Below are 22,710 nucleotides of genomic sequence, written 5' to 3'. Positions count from 1 at the left end.
CAATTTATTTTTCACCCTCTTTGGTGCATAATAATGTGTACAAACTAAAACGGCGTCTTTCTGGTGGAGTGACTGTTGGCACGCTTTCCAGCGCCCGTAAGGATCAAAGCCCGGCGCTCCTGGACCCACTACCACCGCCAAACACCCCCCAGGTGGACACGACAAACTGACTCTCTGTGAAGCAAAGAAGAGGTGAGGTAAGTCAGCAGTTACAACAATATCTTTCAAAAAGACACACGCTATCAGCAACACATTCAGGTCTGTATCTTTTTTTAACTTTATGCAAATGAGCAGCTTCTCACAACAGGTGGAGGATCACTTATCCGCACGCCACAGCAGTGAGAAGCAAGCTGCACAATTCTCATCACAATTCAAGTATGCTGTGTAACAAAACACCAAGTTACTATCAACAATTAGTCAACCACTTAATCACCTTTGATGTGTGCTGACAGCATGTGTCCCTCACCCTTCCTTGCTTCACGGGGTCGATGTGTCAAACCCAGGCGCGGTCCTCAGCGTCTCACAAACGAACATCACAAGGTCGAGTTCCCGGCAGTTCTGCTTGAATCACACATGCCTTAAAAGCAGAACGCCATCCAATTATCTGCTTCAGCTGAAAGTCTTTAAGGTTGCATGTGAGCACCAGTCACAGGTGCTTCACATGATGTTGATGAGGATGAGGATTCTTCAGCCAGCACCTTCTCCACAGAAGAATCAGTTTCCATGCCACCTGAAGAGCAAAGAAAAGAAAAGAACACCAAAATATCCAGCCACAGCCCCCAACACACAACAGTTATTTTCTGTTTTGATTTGTCACTTTGTTTTCTTTGTTACTTTATACTTTGGCCTTTCATTCTGTTGTAGTTGTTTTCAGTCACTGTTTATTAAGTTATCACTTGTTCCTCTTGGTTATTATATTTGTTGTACTGTTATGTCAGGATTTGTTCTGGTTATTGTTTGGTCACTGCTTTTCTTATGTTTTGTCTTACTGCCTTGTTTTCTTAAGTCACTTTGTGTTTAATGTCATTTTAGTATTTTGCTCCATGTCTCCCATTCTAGTCCGTGTTGTCAGTTCATGTTTAGTTTAGTTCTCATGTTCATTCCTGCTTCCAGTTGTATTATGTTCTGTCCATAGTTCCCTGGCTTTCCTCACACCCCTCTGAGTTCTGTTTCACTCCACGCCCTGCACCTGCTCTATGTCTTCATCCCTCTTGCATCTCCATCTGTGTTGTCATGTCACTCCACTAGTTCTGTGCCCTCCTCTCACACTTTGTCCCAGTCTGCTTTGTGTTTTCATTTAGTCACATTCTTGACACCTGTTCACACATCTTTGTCTTTTCTTCTCTCCACCTTGTGTTCTCTTCCCTCACTGTCTTGCACAACATAGTATCTTTGTTCATTAGCCACGCCCCCTTTCTGGATCCTTCCTCTCACATGCACCTTGTTAACACCACCTGTTCCTAAATAGTCCACATGCATATAAACCCTCACAGTCTCACAGTCCCTCACCAGATTGTTGTCGCTTCCAGCACACTCTCCAGCCTTCTTGTTCTTTGCCCTGCTTAGTCTCGCCGTGTACCAGTTCTTTGCTCTGAGTTTCTTGACCGCACCTCTTTGCCTCAGCCTACATGCCTGTGTTCTCGGACCCCTGCCTGGAAATGACTACGTTTATGCCTCGCCCTGCTTGTACCTCTGCTCCGCTATCTGATCACCTGTGTGCCAAACCTCTGTCTGTAATAAACATGACGACTTCTTATACCACACAGCCTGGTTTGGGAGTTTGTACCATGGGTCCACCCGCTCCTGGTGTCGGGCAGCCACCCGTCATGACACAATCACAATTTTGATTGACCAAGATTATGTATTTACATATAAAATCAATTAAAACAGGTCAAATAAATGAAGAATAACGTGATTTAAATCTTGTGGCTTTGTTTTATCAATTCTGATTACAATTTTATAAGTAGTCTTAAATTTGTTGGGTTAATTTTAAAATATTGCAAAACTGAAAATCATACATTTTTATGTATTTGATATTAATAACCTCTCATGGCCCACACTTTGGGAATCACTGATCTTGCCACTCATCTCTGGCCTCGGACATGAGGTGTTGGAGGAAATTTGTGTAACTGAATTTAGCCAGTGAACATCATAATCACGTGATGGCTAGTCGACATCAAGCTTAAGGCCTGGAACACACTGTAAGTGTGACATTGGCATCAAGGCTACTTTGTGTGCTGGTTTTCATTTCAGTGGCTGTTAACAGCTTAAACCTCACACACCGCCTGCACGAGACCCACCACTGATTTTTCATGTGTGCCACAACTAAAGTAGATTAAAAATTACCTGTAGACACATTTTTACATCATACCTACAACGTTAAAGAATTATCACCTTTTACTAGTTTCTAAGACTCTGGAAGAAGTCAGGCAGGAAAAATATAAATACAATTTTTTAAACCATTTCAATCATTGAAAAAAAACAACTCATATACGAGGTCTGTTAGAAAAGTATCGGACCTTTTGATTTTTTTCAAAAACCATATGGATTTGAATCACATGTGATTGCATCAGCCAAGCTTGAACCTTCGTGCGCATGCGTGAGTTTTTTCACGCCTGTCGGTTGCGTCATTCGCCTGTGAGCAGGCTTTGTGTGAGCAGTGGTCCACCCCTCTCGTCGGATTTTTATTGCAAATAAATGTCTGAACGATTTGGAACTTTGCTGCATCAATTTTTTCCAGAAACTGTAAGAGACCTCCAGGTGGACACCATTCGGAAAATTCAGATGGCTTTCATGGATGATTTTATGGGGATTACACAGATTAAGGAGTGCTCCAGCCGGCTTAAAGACCGCCCACAGCTGCTGAGAGCGCGCCGCGCTCCGAGCGCCAATTGACAGGCTGAATCAACCAGATCATTTCCAACGTGAAGGCTTTGTTGATCCGGGATGTCGTCTGACTTACACAAAAATGGCAGGAGACGTGGACATCCGTACTTTTTCTGCACATTCCACTGTTACAGGAGTTTTTTTCATGGAAAGAAAAGCGGACGGATGCGCCACCGTGCCGTTCATGGCGCGGCACAAAACCACCTCCGTGTTGGTCTCACAGGACGGCTTTGAGATGGCTTTCAGACGGCTGTCGGTGGGTTTTCAGTTGTGTGACTAACCGAGAAACTGTGGATGAGCCTGGACATGCCAGAACATGTCCTGTGAGGCTTCATCACGGCGTTGCTTTGCACCATGCGGCTCCACCGTGACGCGCGGAATTCCTCTGCACGTCTGTCTCAATGTGCCGAAAAAGTGCTGATGTCCACGTCTTCCGCAATTCCTGTGCTTGTCAGAGGACGTCCCGCAGAAATCACAGCATCCAGTTTGAAAATGAACGGCACATTCCACGGTTACAGGAGTTTTTGTCATGGAAAGAGGAGCGGAGGAATTCTGCGCGTCGCGGTGGTGCCGCATGGCGCAAAGCAACGCCGTGATGAAGCCTCACAGGACATGTTCTGGCATGTCCAGGCTCATCCACAATTTCTCGGTTAGTCACACGACTGAAAACCCACCGACAGCCATCTCAAAGCCGTCCTGTGAGACCAACACAGAGGTGGTTTTGTGCCGCGCCATGAGCGGCACGGTGGTGCATCCGTCCACTTTTCTTTCCATGAAAAAAACTCCTGTAACAGTGGAATGTGCCAAAAAAGTACTGATGTCCACGTCTCCTGCCATTTTTGTGTAAGTCAGATGATGTCCCGGATCAACAAAGCCTTCACGTTGGAAATGATCTGGTTGATTCAGCCTGTCGATCGGCACTCGGAGCGCAGCGCGCTCTCAGCAGCTGTGGGCGGTCTTTAAACCGGCTGGATCACTCCTTAATCTGTGTAATCCCCATAAAATCGTCCCTGAAAGCCAACAGAATTTTCCGAACAGTGTCCACCTGGAGGTCTCTCACAGTTTCTGGAAAAAATTGATGCAGCAAAGCTCCAAATCGTTCAGACATTTATTCGCAATAAAAATCTGACGAGAGGGGTGGACCACTGCTCACACAAAGCCTGTTCACAGGCGAATGACGCAACCGACACGTCAAAACTCACGCATGCGCACGAAGGTTCAAGCTTGGCTGATGCAATCACATGTGATTCAAATCCATATGGTTTTTGAAAAAAATAAAAAGGTCCGATACTTTTCTAACAGACCTCGTAACTGCTGTCGAGTTACAAGAAGTCCCTTTCTGCGCTTCACTTCTCTGAACACTCAATTAAACCCACAGCACCAGAATTCTAAAACTAATCGAACAATATAAACATTATAGGAATTTATATATTTTTTAAGATTATATATTGTAAAATAAACAATCAAAAGGTTGCACATTGCAGTGTGTTCCAGCCATAAAGCATCCTTGCAGAGCTTTAAAGTTGACTCGTCAATTATTCTGCACAGCCGCAATTACAAATTTGGTTGTTAGTGAAATTTCATTAGTAATTTGAGCAGATTGAATATTTCTGTAAATCTTGTTTTGGCTGACCCCTTGACTCTCATTCCTTCCTAAATAAATTTGAGAGATTTTTCGCAGACAAAACAACCGCCGTAGGTGACGACAGCACTCAGATCCTTGATTGCCGGTGTCGCAGACCGAACGGTCCCCCCCTAAAAATCGGTCCACCCTGCCTTCACAGTGCATTCGTCATTTTGGAGCGTCAGCAGCATTTCACTGATTATCGTCTTGTTTCTGCTTGAAACTGCACTCCAGTCATCATCTGTCTCAGTGACAGATATCTGAAGCTTTTGTATAACAATCATTTCTACATAAATTCAGCATTATTTCTCTCTGGGACGGAGGAAGCAATCAGAGCACCACAGCAGCACAAGCTGATGGTGCTGCATTCACCGCACCTCCATAATTTCAAAGCGTCACTAGCAACTCACCTATCATCGCCTCGTTTCTGCTTAAAACTGACTTTAGAATGATTTAAGAGGTTTTACTTTATCATCTGATGGTTAATAATCACATTATTCCCTTTGATCTCGTTGGGTGCAGAGAGTCAGTCTCAGACAAGCTGCTGTGGTCCCAAATGATGCAAATGACCGCCCCTAAAAATCGGTCCGCCCTAACCTCCACTGCACATGTGTCATTTCAGACCACAGCAGCACATCTGAGATGGACCAAAGCAATCAAAGGAATTAATGGGATCATTAACCATCAGATGATGACGGTAAAACCTCTTAAATCATTCTAAAGTCAGTTTTAAGCAGAAACAAGGCAAAATTCTGCAACGCTTTGAAATGTCCGACACACAGTGAACACATCAGCTAGCAACTCATTTAGCCGTGGTGATCTGATAGCTTCTGCCACCTTTTATTATGAAATAGTGCTGAATTTATGTGGAAATGATGGTTGAAGCAGAAACGAGGTGATAATCGGTGAACCACGTCATCAGGGGGGACTGATTTTTAGGGGGACCGTTCGCTCTGCGACACCGGTAATGTTTGTGAACTTGTACTTGAAAAAAAAAAAACAGAAGACGAAGAAGATGAACGCTCCCTCACACATATTCCCACAAGATGGAAAGTTCTTTCAAAGCTGACTGTAAGACTAAATCACATATACTGTATTTAATTTCAAAGAGTGAATGTATTTCTGTCTGCAGTGCTGCCGTCAGTCAGCAGTTGCATCCAAGCGTGCACTTCTATCCCACACGGGTGACAGTTTAACTATGAAACCTCATTACAAGTGTGAGCCGAAAATTAAAATGTCACCAGTCTGTTCCGGCCTGACACCACAGCGGGTTCAGTGGAAACCTAAATGGTGCCGATGTGACAAAAGGGTTTTGTTTTTCCTCTGAATGCGCGCTGACAGAGAGGATGGGGGAGTGAATGTTGGCCTGATGTCAAATAATGGATTGAGAGGAAATGAGACGTGTTGAGCAGAACTTGCCTTTGACTGGCGTGTGCACACTTGTTGGCCTTGTGCTGTCTTTGCTGACGGGTTTCAGACACGAAGACTCCATACTGTTGGTCTGGCTGGTGGACAGCTGTCCTCCTCGGGATCCTGCTGCTCTTTGGCTGCTTGTGTTCTTTCTCAAACTCAAGCTGCCATGTGATCTTGGCTCATCTCCAAACCTGCACAGACAGGACGCCCCCGCCGTCAGCCGGGTGCAGACAGAAAGAGCTGAAACACAGAAGCTTTGCAAACAATCTATTCGAAGAGCACAAACGCTCACCGTCTCTCCGCAGATCGGATGGTGAATGGACGTCTGTTGTTATTGTTGCAGTTTTTCTCCGCTAGGTTCTTTTGAGGCATTGCCGTCACACTCTTCCCATTCTCAGGAATCAGTGTGACCTTTGATTTCCCTGAAATGTTACCTGGATCGGTGAGTTTCCCATTACCCGTTGAACCCTCTGTGATTGGTGGCGTAGCCTGGAAAAACCTCTGCCGGGCTGCTTGTGTCTTCTGGGCCGAGGCTGTCCAGGACTGAGATGGTGGACCTGGACTGACTGGCTTCACAACAACATTGACTGGAGCCGACAGCACAGAAGTGGGGCGTGGAGCTGGCTGGGACTGGTTGGCACTATCTGGTCGCACAGCTGAGCCGGCAGGTCCGGATTTGGTCCTAGCCTCACAGGGGGGAGATTTGTTCTGGTGGCCGTTACTGATGAAGGTGTCTGGCTCCTTCCCGGCTTTGTAGCCTCCTGCGTGGAGCACGCTGGAGCACTCGCTGCATCTGGTTTAAGTTTATCACCACAGATTAATTAACGTAAAAAAAGAGAAAAGCATGACTCGTAAACGAGGCTTAAAAGTCTTACTTGAAACAGCTTCGGTGGTAGAGCTTGCCATCCACAAAATGCCTCTGAACCAGATGAACATGCGTCTTGCATGCAACACATTTGCTGTTGAGAGTCCCATTTTTGTTGGCGCTTCCTCCCAGAACCACCTCCTGCAGAAGAAAACTAAATCTTCAAAGACATATTACATTGACAAGGTCAGGTCTGGGAGCATGGGCTGGTGCAATGGCCACATCCACCGAAACCACAACAGGTCCTGGATGGCAACTACCTAGGCAGTCCATTCCCACCTCTTGAAAGTGCCCATCTAGCCACGTGATACATGGACATCCCCTTGGCCTTCTCCAGTTACTAAGGTCCTCAACACAGAGGCACTTGTGTGTTGGATCATGACCAGAGAACAATACCACATGGTCAAAATATCATAGTGATGTTCCCTGACAATGAAAAGGGTATGACTCATTTATGTCTCCCCAAGTTACCATTTCTTTGAGAAAAAGTCATTCCAGTGGTACCCAAAGATCATCTAAAGAAACCTTGTACCAAAGGCATCTAGACATTGCCTTATGGTCACTGGTTGGTGCCCAAGTCCCATAACTATAGAGTAAGACAGGAAGCACAAGGACCCTAAAGATTTGACTGTTATTCTGTACAAGGGAGTCCATAAACCCAAAGCAAATTTTGACCTAATCTGTACCACTTAAAGGGACTAAACAACACTCCCAGTCCAACCTTCAGTATGCCATGGCCTACACAAAAATGTATGGTGGCCACCTCAGCTATAGCTAGGCAGGGGTCAACATTTAATAATGTGTTATCCCCTTTACCCTCTCAACCAATAATCTTCATCATTTTTTTTAACCAAAAGTGATACAAATTCTTGGCTGAGCAAATAGGGTTTTTAAAAGGAATATTGTACCCTGTTATCACAGACATCCATTCGTCTAAAGGACTTCGAGCTTGTTTGACATTACTTTGGAGACCAAGCATTCATACAGTCTAAACTCTTCCATAGTATAATATTTATAATTTATATATATAAATAGTAATCATTTAATTTAATATAGGGAACTTTTTTTGTGATTTGGTGCTGTATAAATGAAAATAAATTGAAATTACATTAAATAATATTCCCAATAACTCAAGTCTTCTGTTCTGAACTCCTTAAGATCCCAGGTTTCTCTGGATCTCAAAGGTCCAGGATTCAGAAACATGGAAAAGTCACTCCGCGGCTCATTGAATCTCTTACAAGTTCAGCCCTTTAAATGATACTGAAATCAAGCATAAGCGTCTACATTCTAATTGATTAATGAATTAATATTATTATGAAAATTCAAACATTGCACAGATCCTGGTCAGGGTTTACAGTGGAAAACTACATAAATAATGCTGTATCTTCAGGTGCATTTGATGACACACTGACTTGAACAGGATCTTTGGCAGCAGTGGGTGACGTTTGGGTTGTAATTGGAGCAGGTAAACTGTCTACACTGGTCGGTGTCCTCACAAAGGTTTTGGCAGTCACTGGGAGATTTTTCTTCTCTGATGGCTCCTCTTTGGAGCCCTCTGCTGGCCTTTTCACACCTCCCACTGAAGGAAAAGAAAAGAAAAAAACATTGAACTGCAGTGAATCAGAGAACTAGTACATGTAACAGGTAGAAGGGCACCAGTTACAGGATACTGTTGCAAGTTAACCCCACCACCACCACCACACATACACAATGCTTCTTGTCAAACAATTTTAGCAGTATACCCTAACATAACCAGTGACCTAAGGTGATGACTGGATGTCTGTGATACCAGGTCTCTTCGGAGGATCCTTGGGTATCGCTGGAATGACTTTGTGTCATACAAGCGGTTACTTTGGGAGACTAAGATATGGAGGATCACTTGCATTGTGAGGGAGTGGCAGCTTTGACATTTCAGCCAAGTGACACATTTCTCAACGCATGATCTGGCATGGCACGTAGGTGCCGGAGTGTTGAGGACCCTGGTGGCTGGAGAAGACCAAGGGGAAACCCACATTTCACTTGGCTACAGCAGAGGGATGGTTATTTTAGATATGTGGGGATGGACTAGTTGTCTGCCTGGGCACTTGCCGTCCAGGACACCAGGTGGTTCTGTGGTGTCATGGATAGAGTGAAGCACAGCACCATCGCGTGTTCCCAGGCTTGACCTCATCTATTTCATTTTTTAATAACATTTTATAACTTCAAAGCCCCCCAGGTTAAAACAAACATTTTATTTCAAGTTTTGTTGGAGGACCATGGGGAGTAAAATATCTTTTTTGTCTGTGTTTGTTTGTGGAATTGTTCATTTTTTTCTATTTGAATATTTTGTGTGCCGAATAAAAAACTTTGTCACTTTGTCAAAAAACTTTGTCACTTTGTCATTTACACGAGATATACCTCAAAATGTCAAAGTGCGATTGCACCATTCCACATTTAACGTTCACTTTGATTACTAGTAAATGTAAGCAACTTCATAAAACCTCTGATATTCACTTCTGAAATTATGGTTCCCAACAGATGCAGGTAAGGATCACTAAACCTCCTATTTTGGGCCAAGTTGGTTTCTTTTAACTTGCAAAATTACCATAAAATAAAGATAGCCAGTCCTATCAAGTTAGTTGTGAGCCAAGTTGCTAATAGCAGGATCCCGTTGGCCCCTAGAGGCTACTGAAGCGTATGTATCCTTATTCCTCCAATGTATAAGACAAAACCTAACAGACTATTTCAGTGTACTAATGTGCCCTATTGCATCATAACAAAAATAAATAAATTTTAAAAAGTTCAAAATTTCTGACTACCACTTTTTATAGAGCCACCCCAAAATTAAATAGTTTCTATTCCAGGCTAGACTGAACATTGTCACCCAGATTCTTGATAGTAAGAGTAATCCACACAACAAACTATCACACAGATGTGACTAAAAACATTACTTTAATTGTACATTGATTAAAAATTGTGCATGTTTTCAAGGCTGACAAAGTAAAGCTGTTCTTACTGGAAGGGTGTCCTTTGAAGTAGTTGTAGTACTGTGAGACGTACGTCAGAATGCTGAGCCTGTCTGGGATTCTTAATGCCACCATGTCTTCTGCATCTAACAAAGCCGGGATTCCCAACTTCTCCTCTGCAACTCTGAAAGCCTGGAAAGATTTAAAACAATAGCTATCGAGTATTTAATTCAAGTGTAGAAAGGTTTTCTATTTATATCTGTTCCCTACGCTAATGAAAAAAGGCCTATGCTTGTGGAAAACACTTTTTTTTAACCATGTTAGTCCCATTGAGATCGAGATTTTGCAAGGGAGACCTGGACAATTATAAAGTTCCCAATTCACCTAATATGCAAGGAAACCCACGCAAACACAGGGAGAACATGAAAACTCCACACAAAAAGGCCTCGGGTGGGATTCGAACCCATGGCCTTCTTGCTGTGAGGCAACAGTGCTAACCACTAAGTCACCGTGCTGCCCGAATTCAAAGCAAGTGTTGTGGTAACCTTCCGCTTTCATTGGCAGATTGCATCAAAACGTAAAATGAAACATCCTTGGAGTTATTTACAAAAATACTTGAGTGAGAAACCAACATCAACCAGTAACCCTCAACTTACAGCAGCACAAGATATAATAGTAACTCTTGTAACATACAACCCCTGGCAATAATTATGGAATCACCGGCCTCGGAAGATGTTCATTCAGTTGTTTAATTTTGTAGAAAAAAAGCAGATCACAGACATGACACAAAACTAAAGTCATTTCAAATGGCAACTTTCTGGATTTAAGAAACACTATAAGAAATCAAGAAAAAAATATTATGGCAGTCAGTAACGGTTACTTTTTTAGACCAAGCAGAGGAAAAAAATATGGAATCATTCAATTCTGAGGAAAAAATTATGGAATCACCCTGTAAAAAATTTTCATCCCCAAAACTAACATCTGCATCAAATCAGATCTGCTCGTTGACATTGACCCTATGCCATGACATTGACCCTATGTGTCTTTTTGCAAGGAATGTTTTCGCAGTTTTTGCTCTATGGCAAGATGCATTATCATCTTGAAAAATGATTTCATCATCCCCAAACATCCTTTCAATTGTCCAAAATATCAATGTAAACTTGTGCATTTATTGATGATGTAATGACAGCCATCTCCCCAGTGCCTTTACCTGACATGCAGCCCCATATCATCAATGACTGTGGAAATTTACATGTTCTCTTCAGGCAGTCATCTTTATAAATCTCGTTGGAACGGCACCAAACAAAAGTTCCAGCATCATCACCTTGCCCAATGCAGATTCGAGATTCATCACTGAATATGACTTTCATCCAGTCATCCACAGTCCACGATTGCTTTTCCTTAGCCCATTGTAACCTTGTTTTTTTCTGTTTAGGTGTTAATGATGCCTTTCGTTTAGCTTTTCTGTATGTAAATCCCATTTCCTTTAGGCGGTTTCTTACAGTTCGGTCACAGACGTTGACTCCAGTTTCCTCCCATTTGTTCCTCATTTGTTTTGTTGTGCATTTTCCGATTTTTGAGACATATTGCTTTAAGTTTTCTGTCTTGACGCTTTGATGTCTTCCTTGGTCTACCAGTATGTTTGCTTTTAACAACCTTCTCATGTTGTTTGTATTTGGTCCAGAGTTTAGACACAGCTGACTGTGAACAACCAACATCTTTTGCAACATTGCGTGATGATTTACTCTCTTTTAAGAGTTTGATAATCCTCTCCTTTGTTTCAATTGACATCTCTCGTGTTGGAGCCATGATTCATGTCAGTCCACTTGGTGCAACAGCTCTCCAAGGTGTGATCACTCCTTTTTAGATGCAGACTAATGAGCAGATTTGATTTGATGCAGGTGTTAGTTTTGGGGATGAAAATTTACAGGGTGATTCCATAATTTTTTCCTCGGAAGTGAGTGATTCCATATTTTTTTCCTCTGCTTGGTCTAAAAAAGTAACCATTACTGACTGCCACAATCTTTTTTTCTTGATTTCTTATAGTGTTTCTTAAATCCAGAAAGTTGCCATTTGAAATGACTTCAGTTTTGTGTCATGTCTGTGATCTGCTTTTTTTCTACAAAATTAAACAACTGAATGAACATCCTCCGAGGCCTGTGATTCCATAATTATTGCCAGGGGTTGTATAAACAAAATGTGGTTTTCCTTTGGTGCCGTATTGTCAGCTCCTACAATTACAGAATAAAAATATCAAACAAAACAAACTCCTTTAAATAGACATGCGTAATTCCACAGCTCAGCCCAAGAGTGCTGTGGAAAATGAATGGGAGCCTTCCTGAGGAGGGTAGGAGCAGGATATGAGGGCATTGTTTGGGATCAGCACTAAACTCAACTGAAACCTAAATCATATCTGAACACACAAAGACAAGTTTCTCAACAGATAACACCTGAAAAAATGACCCGTAGGAAACGTGAAACTTCATAAAATATAGAAAGGTGAGAATTACACCGTGCATTCTCACGTTTCAGTGCAAGGGAACAAACGGCCAGTTTTGGAACCACAAACAAGTTTGAGTTCTTTTTCATTGTATAACAATCGAGACGAACACGAGAACTGACTGAGCCGTTATTGTGAGGATTGGGTGGCAGGAGTCAGCAAAGCTCATTCAAAATGAAAAGCCTGGAGAGCGTCTTCTGAGTTCAGGTGTGCGGCCGACTGTAAGCATGCGCCAACACAACAACACCAGGTCTCACAGGAAACTGGTAAGACGAAGCAGTCTAAATAATGAAGACTTCCCATCTGTGCTGCTCAGGTCATGTACGAGTTAAGCTACGGTCAAATTAGCTACAAATGACGGAGACAAGCAGTTGGCTTTGTCACTTGATGGGCGTTCCGAGGGTGTGCACGCTAACATCTCCATAAGATGTCTTGTAAATCACTTCAAAGGTGTTATGTAGCTGCAAAAACAGTGTTTTTTTTAGATTAGAAGTGTTTATGTCTCACTAATAAGTTTTCCACTGAAATAAGCCGTTTCAAGGCATATTCCGCCATACTGGATTGTTTTCTTCTAGCAAATAACTAGCTGACGTCACGCTGCCTATTCACTTGGACTGGCAGTCACTATGTCATGTTGCTCAGTATTTGCATACAATAGATTTTAAGTATATTTTGGCCCCGCCGAGCTGTAGGCAGAGCGACCGTTGTCTCTTGCCGCTGCAAAATGCCCACTCTGATTGAAAATGAATGGCAAGTCACTGTTTTGCCTCTGTCGCTTGTGGCTAATGTAACTATAGCTTTAGTGCTATAAGTGAGTTTAACTTAACAGAGGAGTAGTCAAGAATCTGCCATTTTAAGTTTTAACACATATTTAAATTGATTTTACCCTACTGGCCTGAATATAAGAAAGCCCTGATTATAAGACGACCCCATATTTTTAAGATGCATTTCCACAGTAAACAAGTATGTGCAAGAGTCTTAAAGCGAGAATAAGCAATTGTGAAAGTTGATGGCTTTTACGTTTTTCCAAGTCATGTATGAAGGAGTTCCAGTCAACACAACAAATGTTCAATGTGGCAGTTTACCAATGTGTTGTTCTCAAACACATCCTCCTTTTTCAGTGAGTCATAATTTCTGCAAAAACAAAGAGCAGGAGGTTAAACATGTAAAACAATGGTTACCATAGGTAACTGTTACAAAAATGCAAGCAATAACACATTTTCAACTGATCACATTTAAATATATGGATATAGACATTATCATTGACATTTTATAAACAGCAAAACAAACGCCAGAGTAGCATCAACTAGTTGCTTAAACTATCAGCTATATAGTTTGTTCATCTCTTGTTGTGTTTGAGGTCGAGAGCCAAGGTTAGCAAATTCTAACCCCTGTTGTACCCCCAACTTGATTTTAAACTGATTTAAATCAGAATGGTCTTTTTTAAACTGATTTTAAAACAACTTTAAACCAACAGTATCTTCCACTGAAAAATAAACAGAGAAAACCTAAAATTATGTACTTCAGTTGGTAATAATTGAATTGAAAATAATCCAGATATACAAATTTGCATAAATATTGCATGTCAAGTAAATTTGTCTCAACCCAATTCATTTGTGTATTACCAACTGAAGCACTTCTTAGGTTGGCCCAACAATTCTGTGGTTTCAAATGCTTTTAAACCAATCTAAATAAATCTAACTAAATGCTTTAAACTCACAATCTGACTAAATCATTGATAGTTTTATCAAATGTCTTTCATAAAGGTTTTAAATCAGAAAGTATTTTGTAAAACGGGTTGGGCTGTATTTGACAGTGTGTTTAATCTGTTTTAACCTTGATTTTAACTGACTGAAACTCTAAATAGGTTTCAAAAAGGTTTAAAAATCAGTTTACTTACTACTTTGCATTGCATTCAATTATTTTACCCAGTTGGAAAATGTTATAGGTGGTTTTGTTTTTATTAGAGGTTATCTGTTTTAACTGGGTTTAACTGTTCTTCAAGTTACTTTAAGTCTCTTTAAAGATGTTTTAAGAACATCTTTTATCTGCCCAATGAGATAAATCAGTCTGATTCTGGGAACTATTTAAATCCAGATTAAAGACTCATCTCTTTTCTCCATCTTTTAATTCATACAGACTTAGTTGTACCAAGTCTTACACACCTCTCTGCAGCTTCTCTCCCCCTGCCATCCCCTCATTACCCCATCCCCGTAGAAACGGTGCCTGCTCCCAGACCACCAATAACCAGCAAAAATCTATTTAAGCATAAAAATTCAAAAAGAAAAAATAATATAGCACCTTCAACTGCACCACAGACTAAAAGAGTTAAATGTGGTCTATTAAACATTAGGTCTCTCTCTTCTAAGTCCCTGTTAGTAAATTATATAATAATTGATCAACATATTGATTTATTCTGCCTTACAGAAACCTGGTTACAGCAGGATGAATATGTTAGTTTAAATGAGTCAACTCCCCCGAGTCACACTAACTGCCAGAATGCTCGTAGCACGGGCCGAGGCGGAGGATTAGCAGCAATCTTCCATTCCAGCTTATTAATTAATCAAAAACCCAGACAGAGCTTTAATTCATTTGAAAGCTTGACTCTTAGTCTTGTCCATCCAAATTGGAAGTCCCAAAAACCAGTTTTATTTGTTATTATCTATCGTCCACCTGGTCGTTACTGTGAGTTTCTCTGTGAATTTTCAGACCTTTTGTCTGACTTAGTGCTTAGCTCAGATAAGATAATTATAGTGGGCGATTTTAACATCCACACAGATGCTGAGAATGACAGCCTCAACACTGCATTTAATCTATTATTAGACTCTATTGGCTTTGCTCAAAATGTAAATGAGTCCACCCACCACTTTAATCATATCTTAGATCTTGTTCTGACTTATGGTATGGAAATTGAAGACTTAACAGTATTCCCTGAAAACTCCCTTCTGTCTGATCATTTCTTAATAACATTTACATTTACTCTAATGGACTACCCAGCAGTGGGGAATAAGTTTCATTACACTAGAAGTCTTTCAGAAAGCGCTGTAACTAGGTTTAAGGATATGATTCCTTCTTTATGTTCTCTAATGCCATATACCAACACAGTGCAGAGTAGCTACCTAAACTCTGTAAGTGAGATAGAGTATCTCGTCAATAGTTTTACATCCTCATTGAAGACAACTTTGGATGCTGTAGCTCCTCTGAAAAAGAGAGCTTTAAATCAGAAGTGCCTGACTCCGTGGTATAACTCACAAACTCGCAGCTTAAAGCAGATAACCCGTAAGTTGGAGAGGAAATGGCGTCTCACTAATTTAGAAGATCTTCACTTAGCCTGGAAAAAGAGTATGTTGCTCTATAAAAAAAAGCCCTCCGTAAAGCTAGGACATCTTACTACTCATCACTAATTGAAGAAAATAAGAACAACCCCAGGTTTCTTTTCAGCACTGTAGCCAGGCTGACAAAGAGTCAGAGCTCTATTGAGCCGAGTATTCCATTAACTTTAACTAGTAATGACTTCATGACTTTCTTTGCTAATAAAATTTTAACTATTAGAGAAAAAATTACTCATAACCATCCCAAAGACGTATCGTTATCTTTGGCTGCTTTCAGTGATGCCGGTATTTGGTTAGACTCTTTCTCTCAGATTGTTCTGAGTTATTTTCATTAGTTACTTCATCCAAACCATCAACATGTCAATTAGACCCCATTCCTACCAGGCTGCTCAAGGAAGCCCTACCATTATTTAATGCTTCGATCTTAAATATGATCAATCTATCTTTATTAGTTGGCTATGTACCACAGGCTTTTAAGGTGGCAGTAATTAAACCATTACTTAAAAAGCCATCACTTGACCCAGCTATCTTAGCTAATTATAGGCCAATCTCCAACCTTCCTTTTCTCTCAAAAATTCTTGAAAGGGTAGTTGTAAAACAGCTAACTGATCATTTGCAGAGGAATGGTCTATTTGAAGAGTTTCAGTCAGGTTTTAGAATTCATCATAGTACAGAAACAGCATTAGTGAAGGTTACAAATGATCTTCTTATGGCCTCAGACAGTGGACTCATCTCTGTGCTTGTTCTGTTAGACCTCAGTGCTGCTTTTGATACTGTTGACCATAAAATTTTATTACAGAGATTAGAGCATGCCATAGGTATTAAAGGCACTGCGCTGTGGTGGTTTGAATCATATTTATCTAATAGATTACAATTTGTTCATGTAAATGGGGAATCTTCTTCACAGACTAAGGTCAGTTATGGAGTTCCACAAGATTCTGTGCTAGGACCAATTTTATTCACTTTATACATGCTTCCCTTAGGCAGTATTATTAGACGGCATTGCTTAAATTTTCATTGTTACGCAGATGATACCCAGCTTTATCTATCCATGAAGCCAGAGGACACACACCAATTAGCTAAACTGCAGGATTGTCTTACAGACATAAAGACATGGATGACCTCTAATTTCCTGCTTTTAAACTCAGATAAAACTGAAGTTATTGTACTTGGCCCCACAAATCTTAGAAACATGGTGTCTAACCAGATCCTTACTCTGGATGGCATTACCCTGACCTCTAGTAATACTGTGAGAAATCTTGGAGTCATTTTTGATCAGGATATGTCATTCAAAGCGCATATTAAACAAATATGTAGGACTGCTTTTTTGCATTTACGCAATATCTCTAAAATTAGAAAGGTCTTGTCTCAGAGTGATGCTGAAAAACTAATTCATTCATTTATTTCCTCTAGGCTGGACTATTGTAATTCATTATTATCAGGTTGTCCTAAAAGTTCCCTGAAAAGCCTTCAGTTAATTCAAAATGCTGCAGCTAGAGTGCTAACAGGGACTAGAAGGAGAGAGCATATCTCACCCATATTGGCCTCTCTTCATTGGCTTCCTGTTAATTCTAGAATAGAATTTAAAATTCTTCTTACTTATAAGGTTTTGAATAATCAGGTCCCATCTTATCTTAGGGACCTCATAGTACCATATCACCCCAATAGACCACTTCACTCTCAGACTGCAGGCTTACTTGTAGTTCCTAGGGTTTTTAAGAGTAGAATGGGAGGCAGAGCCTTCAGCTTTCAGGCTCCTCTCCCGTGGAACCAGCTCCCAGTTCAGATCAGGGAGACAGACACCCTCTCTACTTTTAAGATTAGGCTTAAAACTTTCCTTTTTGCTAAAGCTTATAGTTAGGGCTGGATCAGGTGACCCTGAACCATCCCTTAGTTATGCTGCTATAGACTTAGACTGCTGGGGGGTTCCCATGATGCACTGTTTCTTTCTCTTTTTGCTCTGTATGCACCACTCTGCATTTAATCATTAGTGATTGATCTCTGCTCCCCTCCACAGCATGTCTTTTTCCTGGGTCTCTCCCTCAGCCCCAACCAGTCCCAGCAGAAGACTGCCCCTCCCTGAGCCTGGTTCTGCTGGAGGTTTCTTCCTGTTAAAAGGGAGTTTTTCCTTCCCACTGTCGCCAAGTGCTTGCTCACAGGGGGTCGTTTTGACCGTTGGGGTTTTTACGTAATTATTGTATGGCCTTGCCTTACAATATAAAGCGCCTTGGTCAACTGTTTGTTGTGATTTGGTGCTATATAGGTAAAATTGATTGATTGATTGATTGAAATCATTCTTTCCCTCCAACTTCAATTAGTGCCATTGTTGGCAGAGAAAGAGTCAATGTCGTCACATCCAAACTCTGGGTAATGTTAATGAAACGTGGGACTACAGGTGAACGCAGCATGTTGTAAAATGGTGTTACTGTGAACTGTTCATTCTGGCGGATTTGACTTGTCCTTTATTCTCTGCTAACGAAAAGATGGTCCACCAGTGACCAGGACCAATGCTGAAGTGGTTTAGAACTTCATCATAGATCCGTCTGTCCATCCATCAGCCATCCATGAGATCCTCCAAGATCCTTCTAGGACCGGGACATCTGAGATCTACAGGGATCTGTTGAAATCTGGAGCATGCTGAGGACTTCTGGAAGCATCTTATGGACAAACTGTGGAGACACTTCCTTCTATGACTGATCTGACTTTGATCATTGACTCACCGGACACTTTCACCATTTGCGTATCTTTTGAGCCATTGGCCGTTGCAACCACTAAAACATAGTTGTCTTTGTGTGCATGACAATTCTTTGTTGAGCTTTGTTTTATATTTTATTATGGTTAGTATGGCCAAAGCAGATGGTCAACCGAATATGTCTTGTCTACCTGAGGTTTCTTCCTTTAATAATAATTAAAAAACACTTGAGGGACTTTTTTCCTCAACACTGTTGCCAGTATGCTTGCATAGTGAAGTGGGTAAACTTAGACATTAGTCATGTGAAGCACGTTGGGGCGACTTATGATGTGATTTGGTGCTGTATGAAAAAAATCACTTAAACTGTCCTAAAATGTTTTAAAGTAGTTAGGCAGTATGAGGTAATCACTTTGCAATGTAACTGCTCTGCACCAAGACCAGACTGGTGTAAAATGGTGTTAAAGTTATTTAAACATGTTTCAAATTGATTTTAAAATCAGATTATGACTAATTTACCCTTAACTAAAATAAGCAGGTTCAGAAAATGGATGGATGGATGGATGGATGGATGGATGGATGGATGGATGGATGGATGGATGGATGGATGGATGGATGGATGGATGGATGGATGGATGGATGGATGGATGGATGGATGGATGGATGGATGGATGGATGGATGGATGGCCTTTTTCTGATTTTAAATATTTTACCAGTAGTAACATGTCTTAAACATTTTGGATGGTAACAGAGATCATGTGTTTTTAACTGCCCTACACCAAGGATAGGTTCTATATAGACCCTGAGGCCGACTGGTGCTCATCTTTGGATTCCGTGGTGTGAAGCAGATAAGACTCTATGAATCTCAGATTACGTCAGCAGCCAAAACCCATTAACAGCTGGCTAGAATGAGACTATAATGCCTTGTCCAAGAACACGAACAGGTGTAAGTGGGAATCAAACTCAGGTCTTCATATTTGGTAACCAAAATGCTTACTCACTTGCCAACCTACAAAAAAGATAGGCGGATTGAAAATACTTTTGAATGTCTTTAAATATGTTTCTAACTGATTTTAAAGTCAGTTTATTTCTTATTGCACTGCTTCTTAACTTTTTGCCATTAATAAAATGTTTTAAACTGACTAGGTAGGATTGGAGATCTCCATTTAAACTGCCCCACATCAAAGACAGACCTTTTATAAAATGCTTTTAAATATCGTATTTTTGTTTTACAAAAAGATTGTGGTTTTCTTCAAACATTCTAAACTCACTGCGCAGAATTAGAAATAACCTGTTTTTAAACTGCCTAATATCAGTGAAAGAGAAAATAAAATGTTTTTAAATTTCTTGAAATATAATCATTTTTAAACAGCATCTTATTTTATACTTGCAGTGAAATGTCCCAAACTGAGCAGCAGAAATGGAGTATCTGTTTTAGAAAGGGAGAGACAGATTTAATAAATAAATTAAAATAAAAACTTAAATCTCTATCAAGTTAGATCATGTTTTATTTTGTACTGCTGCTAATCATTTTACCAGCAGTTGAATAGCCATAATTAAAGATTATTACGTATCTGTTTAAGATGCCCAGCACCAACCAGGCTGATTTTAAAAGGCTTTTAAGTAATTTTCAATATGATTTAAATGAGATTATGGATTTGGTTGTACTGCTTTTAAACTTTATGCCTGCAGTAAAATATTTTAAACTGGATGAACAGAATTAGAATCCATTAACTGGTTCTGGTTTAAAATGTTTAGAAATGTCTTCATTGAAATGTGATTTTAACTTAGATTATGACCCCTTCTATAGCCTGCTGGGTCTCAAATGTGAGAGTTTTAAAACTGTTTTACACCAGCGTCATTAATCCAGTCTATAAGGAACGCTTTAAAGCTATTGTGAGTTTAACTAGTTTTAACATCTCATACACTAGTTCGCAAACAGATCTAGATAAAAAATAATAAATAAATCCAACACAATATCACTGAGTTTTGTATTTTTGGGATGGACACCGGATTTCTGACAGACAATTAAACCCTGACTCGAACGCAGTCCGTGTAAACAGGCTTACATCAGGTCCGGTCTGTACTTGTGGATGAGCGCACAGAACGCCAAACCGCTCTTGAACGAAGTGGTCATGTTGCTGATGGTCACGTCTCTGTAGCCGTCGCACTGCATTTTGCACCACAGCTCCAAAGCCTTGATGGCAGCCATCGTCCGACACAGAAAAACACCCCAAACTCCAAGCTCCAGGAAACTGAGCCACTAAACAAACCGTCTTCAGGGTTTGACCGTGACGCGCAGCGCGCAGCTGCGTCCTGTTTCCTTTTTGGCCACCAGGGCTCCACCACGAGCTGCTGCTGCTGTAAGTGACACCGACTGATTCTTTATTCACAACAGACAGCTGATTAGAAAGTAAACAAGGCAACTATTGTTCAGAAGTCAACCTGACCAAATGTGACCAACAGTTGCTGCGCTTTTACGCACCAGATTCATTCAGCTCAACTCATCCTGTTAAGCGCAGAAATTAAGTTTGAATCATTTGAAAATGTTTTAAAGTCACACACGTGTAAATAAGCTCTTTATTTTGTCATTTTACAATTCATCTGCAGTTCCACCTGGAAAGTAAAATTTGGTTCACACATTGGGTGTATTATGGGATATATGAAACGTGGAAGAATTATGACGTAAAAGAACATCTGATGTTTAAAACACAAACAACCCTCCTGCAAAATTAAGAGCATATATTTTTATCACTTCACGTTTTTTTATTTTATTTTATTTTATTTTATTTTATTTTATTGCTTGAGACCAGTTGCTGCTGCAGAACACCTGCTGCACCAGCTGACCAGACAAGTCTGGAGAGTCCCAGCTCTCTGAGCACATCTGACCTAATTAATTAGCAGGTGATCTCCAGGTGACCTCTGCCTTAGATTATGAAATCGTCACATTTACTGAAAAATAAGTGCAAGTTTCAGCTTTAGTATGAAACAAATTGGAAACATTTTAATTATTGTAAATGTGTTATTATTATGTTTTAATCATATTGCATGTGCTGAACATGATGTAGCCTGAAGTTGGCATTCATTTATCATATCATTGTCCACTAGATGTCACTATCACAGTGTGTCAAGGATTTCGAAACTCCAAATCTATCTCTGATGGAACTAGTTCTTTCACTGGTTGTTTTTTAAATGTTCTAAGTAAGCTTTTTCACATTAACGTAGCACCCAGCATGTGTTTTCTATGCAGAAATGTGGTGGCTTAATTGCATCATGTGCAGAGGATGAAGCAAAACTCCCTCTATGCCTCCACAGTTAGTCCTGCTTATGCATATTTGGTGCATGTGAATCCTGCCATGTGTGTCTTGGTGGCTTCCCTCACTAGTCTCATTCTTCCACAGTCACTCACTTTTTTGTTTGTTTTAAGAACTGTTTACTCCAGACAAATTTACCACACAGTACCATATTGTTTGCATTTCTTAATGATTGATGTAAATTTATGTTGAAGAGATTTTTTCTTTGTCACAAGTTTAAAGAGCATCATTTTAGAAACTTTAACACTTTTTAATTTTATGTAATCAAATGTTTAAATATGTAAACCCCAGAGGGTGCCCAGAGTTTATTATGCCATTGTGTATGTTTTTAAATATTCATGAAACCCATCTGTTTTGGTCATCTATAAAAAATAAAAGACAGTTTCTTTCTGTTCTTAAAAGTGTAGTCATCCCTTGAGTTTAGTTCTAATTTTTCCCACAAAATTTACTTCGTTATGATCTAGCATTTATAAAGTACCTTTATTCCTATTATACCTATTTTTCTTGCTGGTGAAGTATTTATTTTATGGAAATTCAGCGGTAAATACAGTAAATTTGCTCCACATGAGCTTTCAGATGTCATGAAGGATGGAACACATTATCGCATGTACAATAACGCTCAAACGTCATGCTGCAATGCTGCATTCAATGGATCAGGATCTTTGCTTCATCCATCACCATCTTTCTGCATCAATTTGACCTTTTCTTGGCACTTTCAGTCACAGTTAAAATTCTACTGTGTTTCTTTGGCCGCATGATGCCAACGTTGGTATAAGTAATCGTAGTACATGCCATTCGAACACTGGCATGGTTTTCCAGCATAACATTTAATGTTATGTGTCGGACGCAGCCCGGAGAACCGACCAGCGTTTGAAGGACCCAGTATAAAATAAGCAGAGCACGGTACAAAGGATAACAGAGTTTAATAAACATAACAGTGATGTGATAAATATACAAACAAATAAGTGCGCGGTCTGCGAGGTGGTAATTGCGGTGTGCTCCCAGCAGCACTAACGGTCCGGAGCCAGAACCTGTTCGGACCCAAGGACCCCGCCGACACCCCCCAGGTGGCCGCGACAAACCGAGTCTGTGAATGAAGAAATCATCATGTGAGTCCACACTCTACACACAGAGAGACCGCT

General features: G+C 40.6%; 1 protein-coding gene across 1 annotated transcript in view; it reads right to left on the bottom strand.

Moving 5' to 3' along the window:
- micall2a (mical-like 2a) overlaps positions 1-20,554 on the bottom strand; it is a 44,475-nt gene extending 23,921 nt beyond the window's left edge. Inside the window, exons 1-7 of the mRNA XM_034191083.1 lie at positions 20,324-20,554; positions 13,319-13,367; positions 9,784-9,925; positions 8,201-8,367; positions 6,799-6,929; positions 6,216-6,716; positions 5,930-6,114 (exon numbers count right to left, since the gene is read on the bottom strand). Of these exons, the coding sequence (XP_034046974.1) occupies positions 5,930-6,114; positions 6,216-6,716; positions 6,799-6,929; positions 8,201-8,367; positions 9,784-9,925; positions 13,319-13,367; positions 20,324-20,466 (1,318 nt within the window). The 5' untranslated portion in view covers positions 20,467-20,554. The remainder of the gene's footprint in view (positions 1-5,929; positions 6,115-6,215; positions 6,717-6,798; positions 6,930-8,200; positions 8,368-9,783; positions 9,926-13,318; positions 13,368-20,323) is intronic.
- Positions 20,555-22,710: the final 2,156 nt, after the last annotated feature.

The sequence above is a fragment of the Thalassophryne amazonica genome, chromosome 16 (genome assembly GCF_902500255.1).
Source record: "Thalassophryne amazonica chromosome 16, fThaAma1.1, whole genome shotgun sequence".
In the NCBI taxonomy this organism is placed as follows: Eukaryota; Metazoa; Chordata; class Actinopteri; order Batrachoidiformes; family Batrachoididae; genus Thalassophryne; species Thalassophryne amazonica.
Note: the sequence above shows the minus strand (reverse complement) of the source record. Positions and strands in the feature narration are given on the sequence as shown.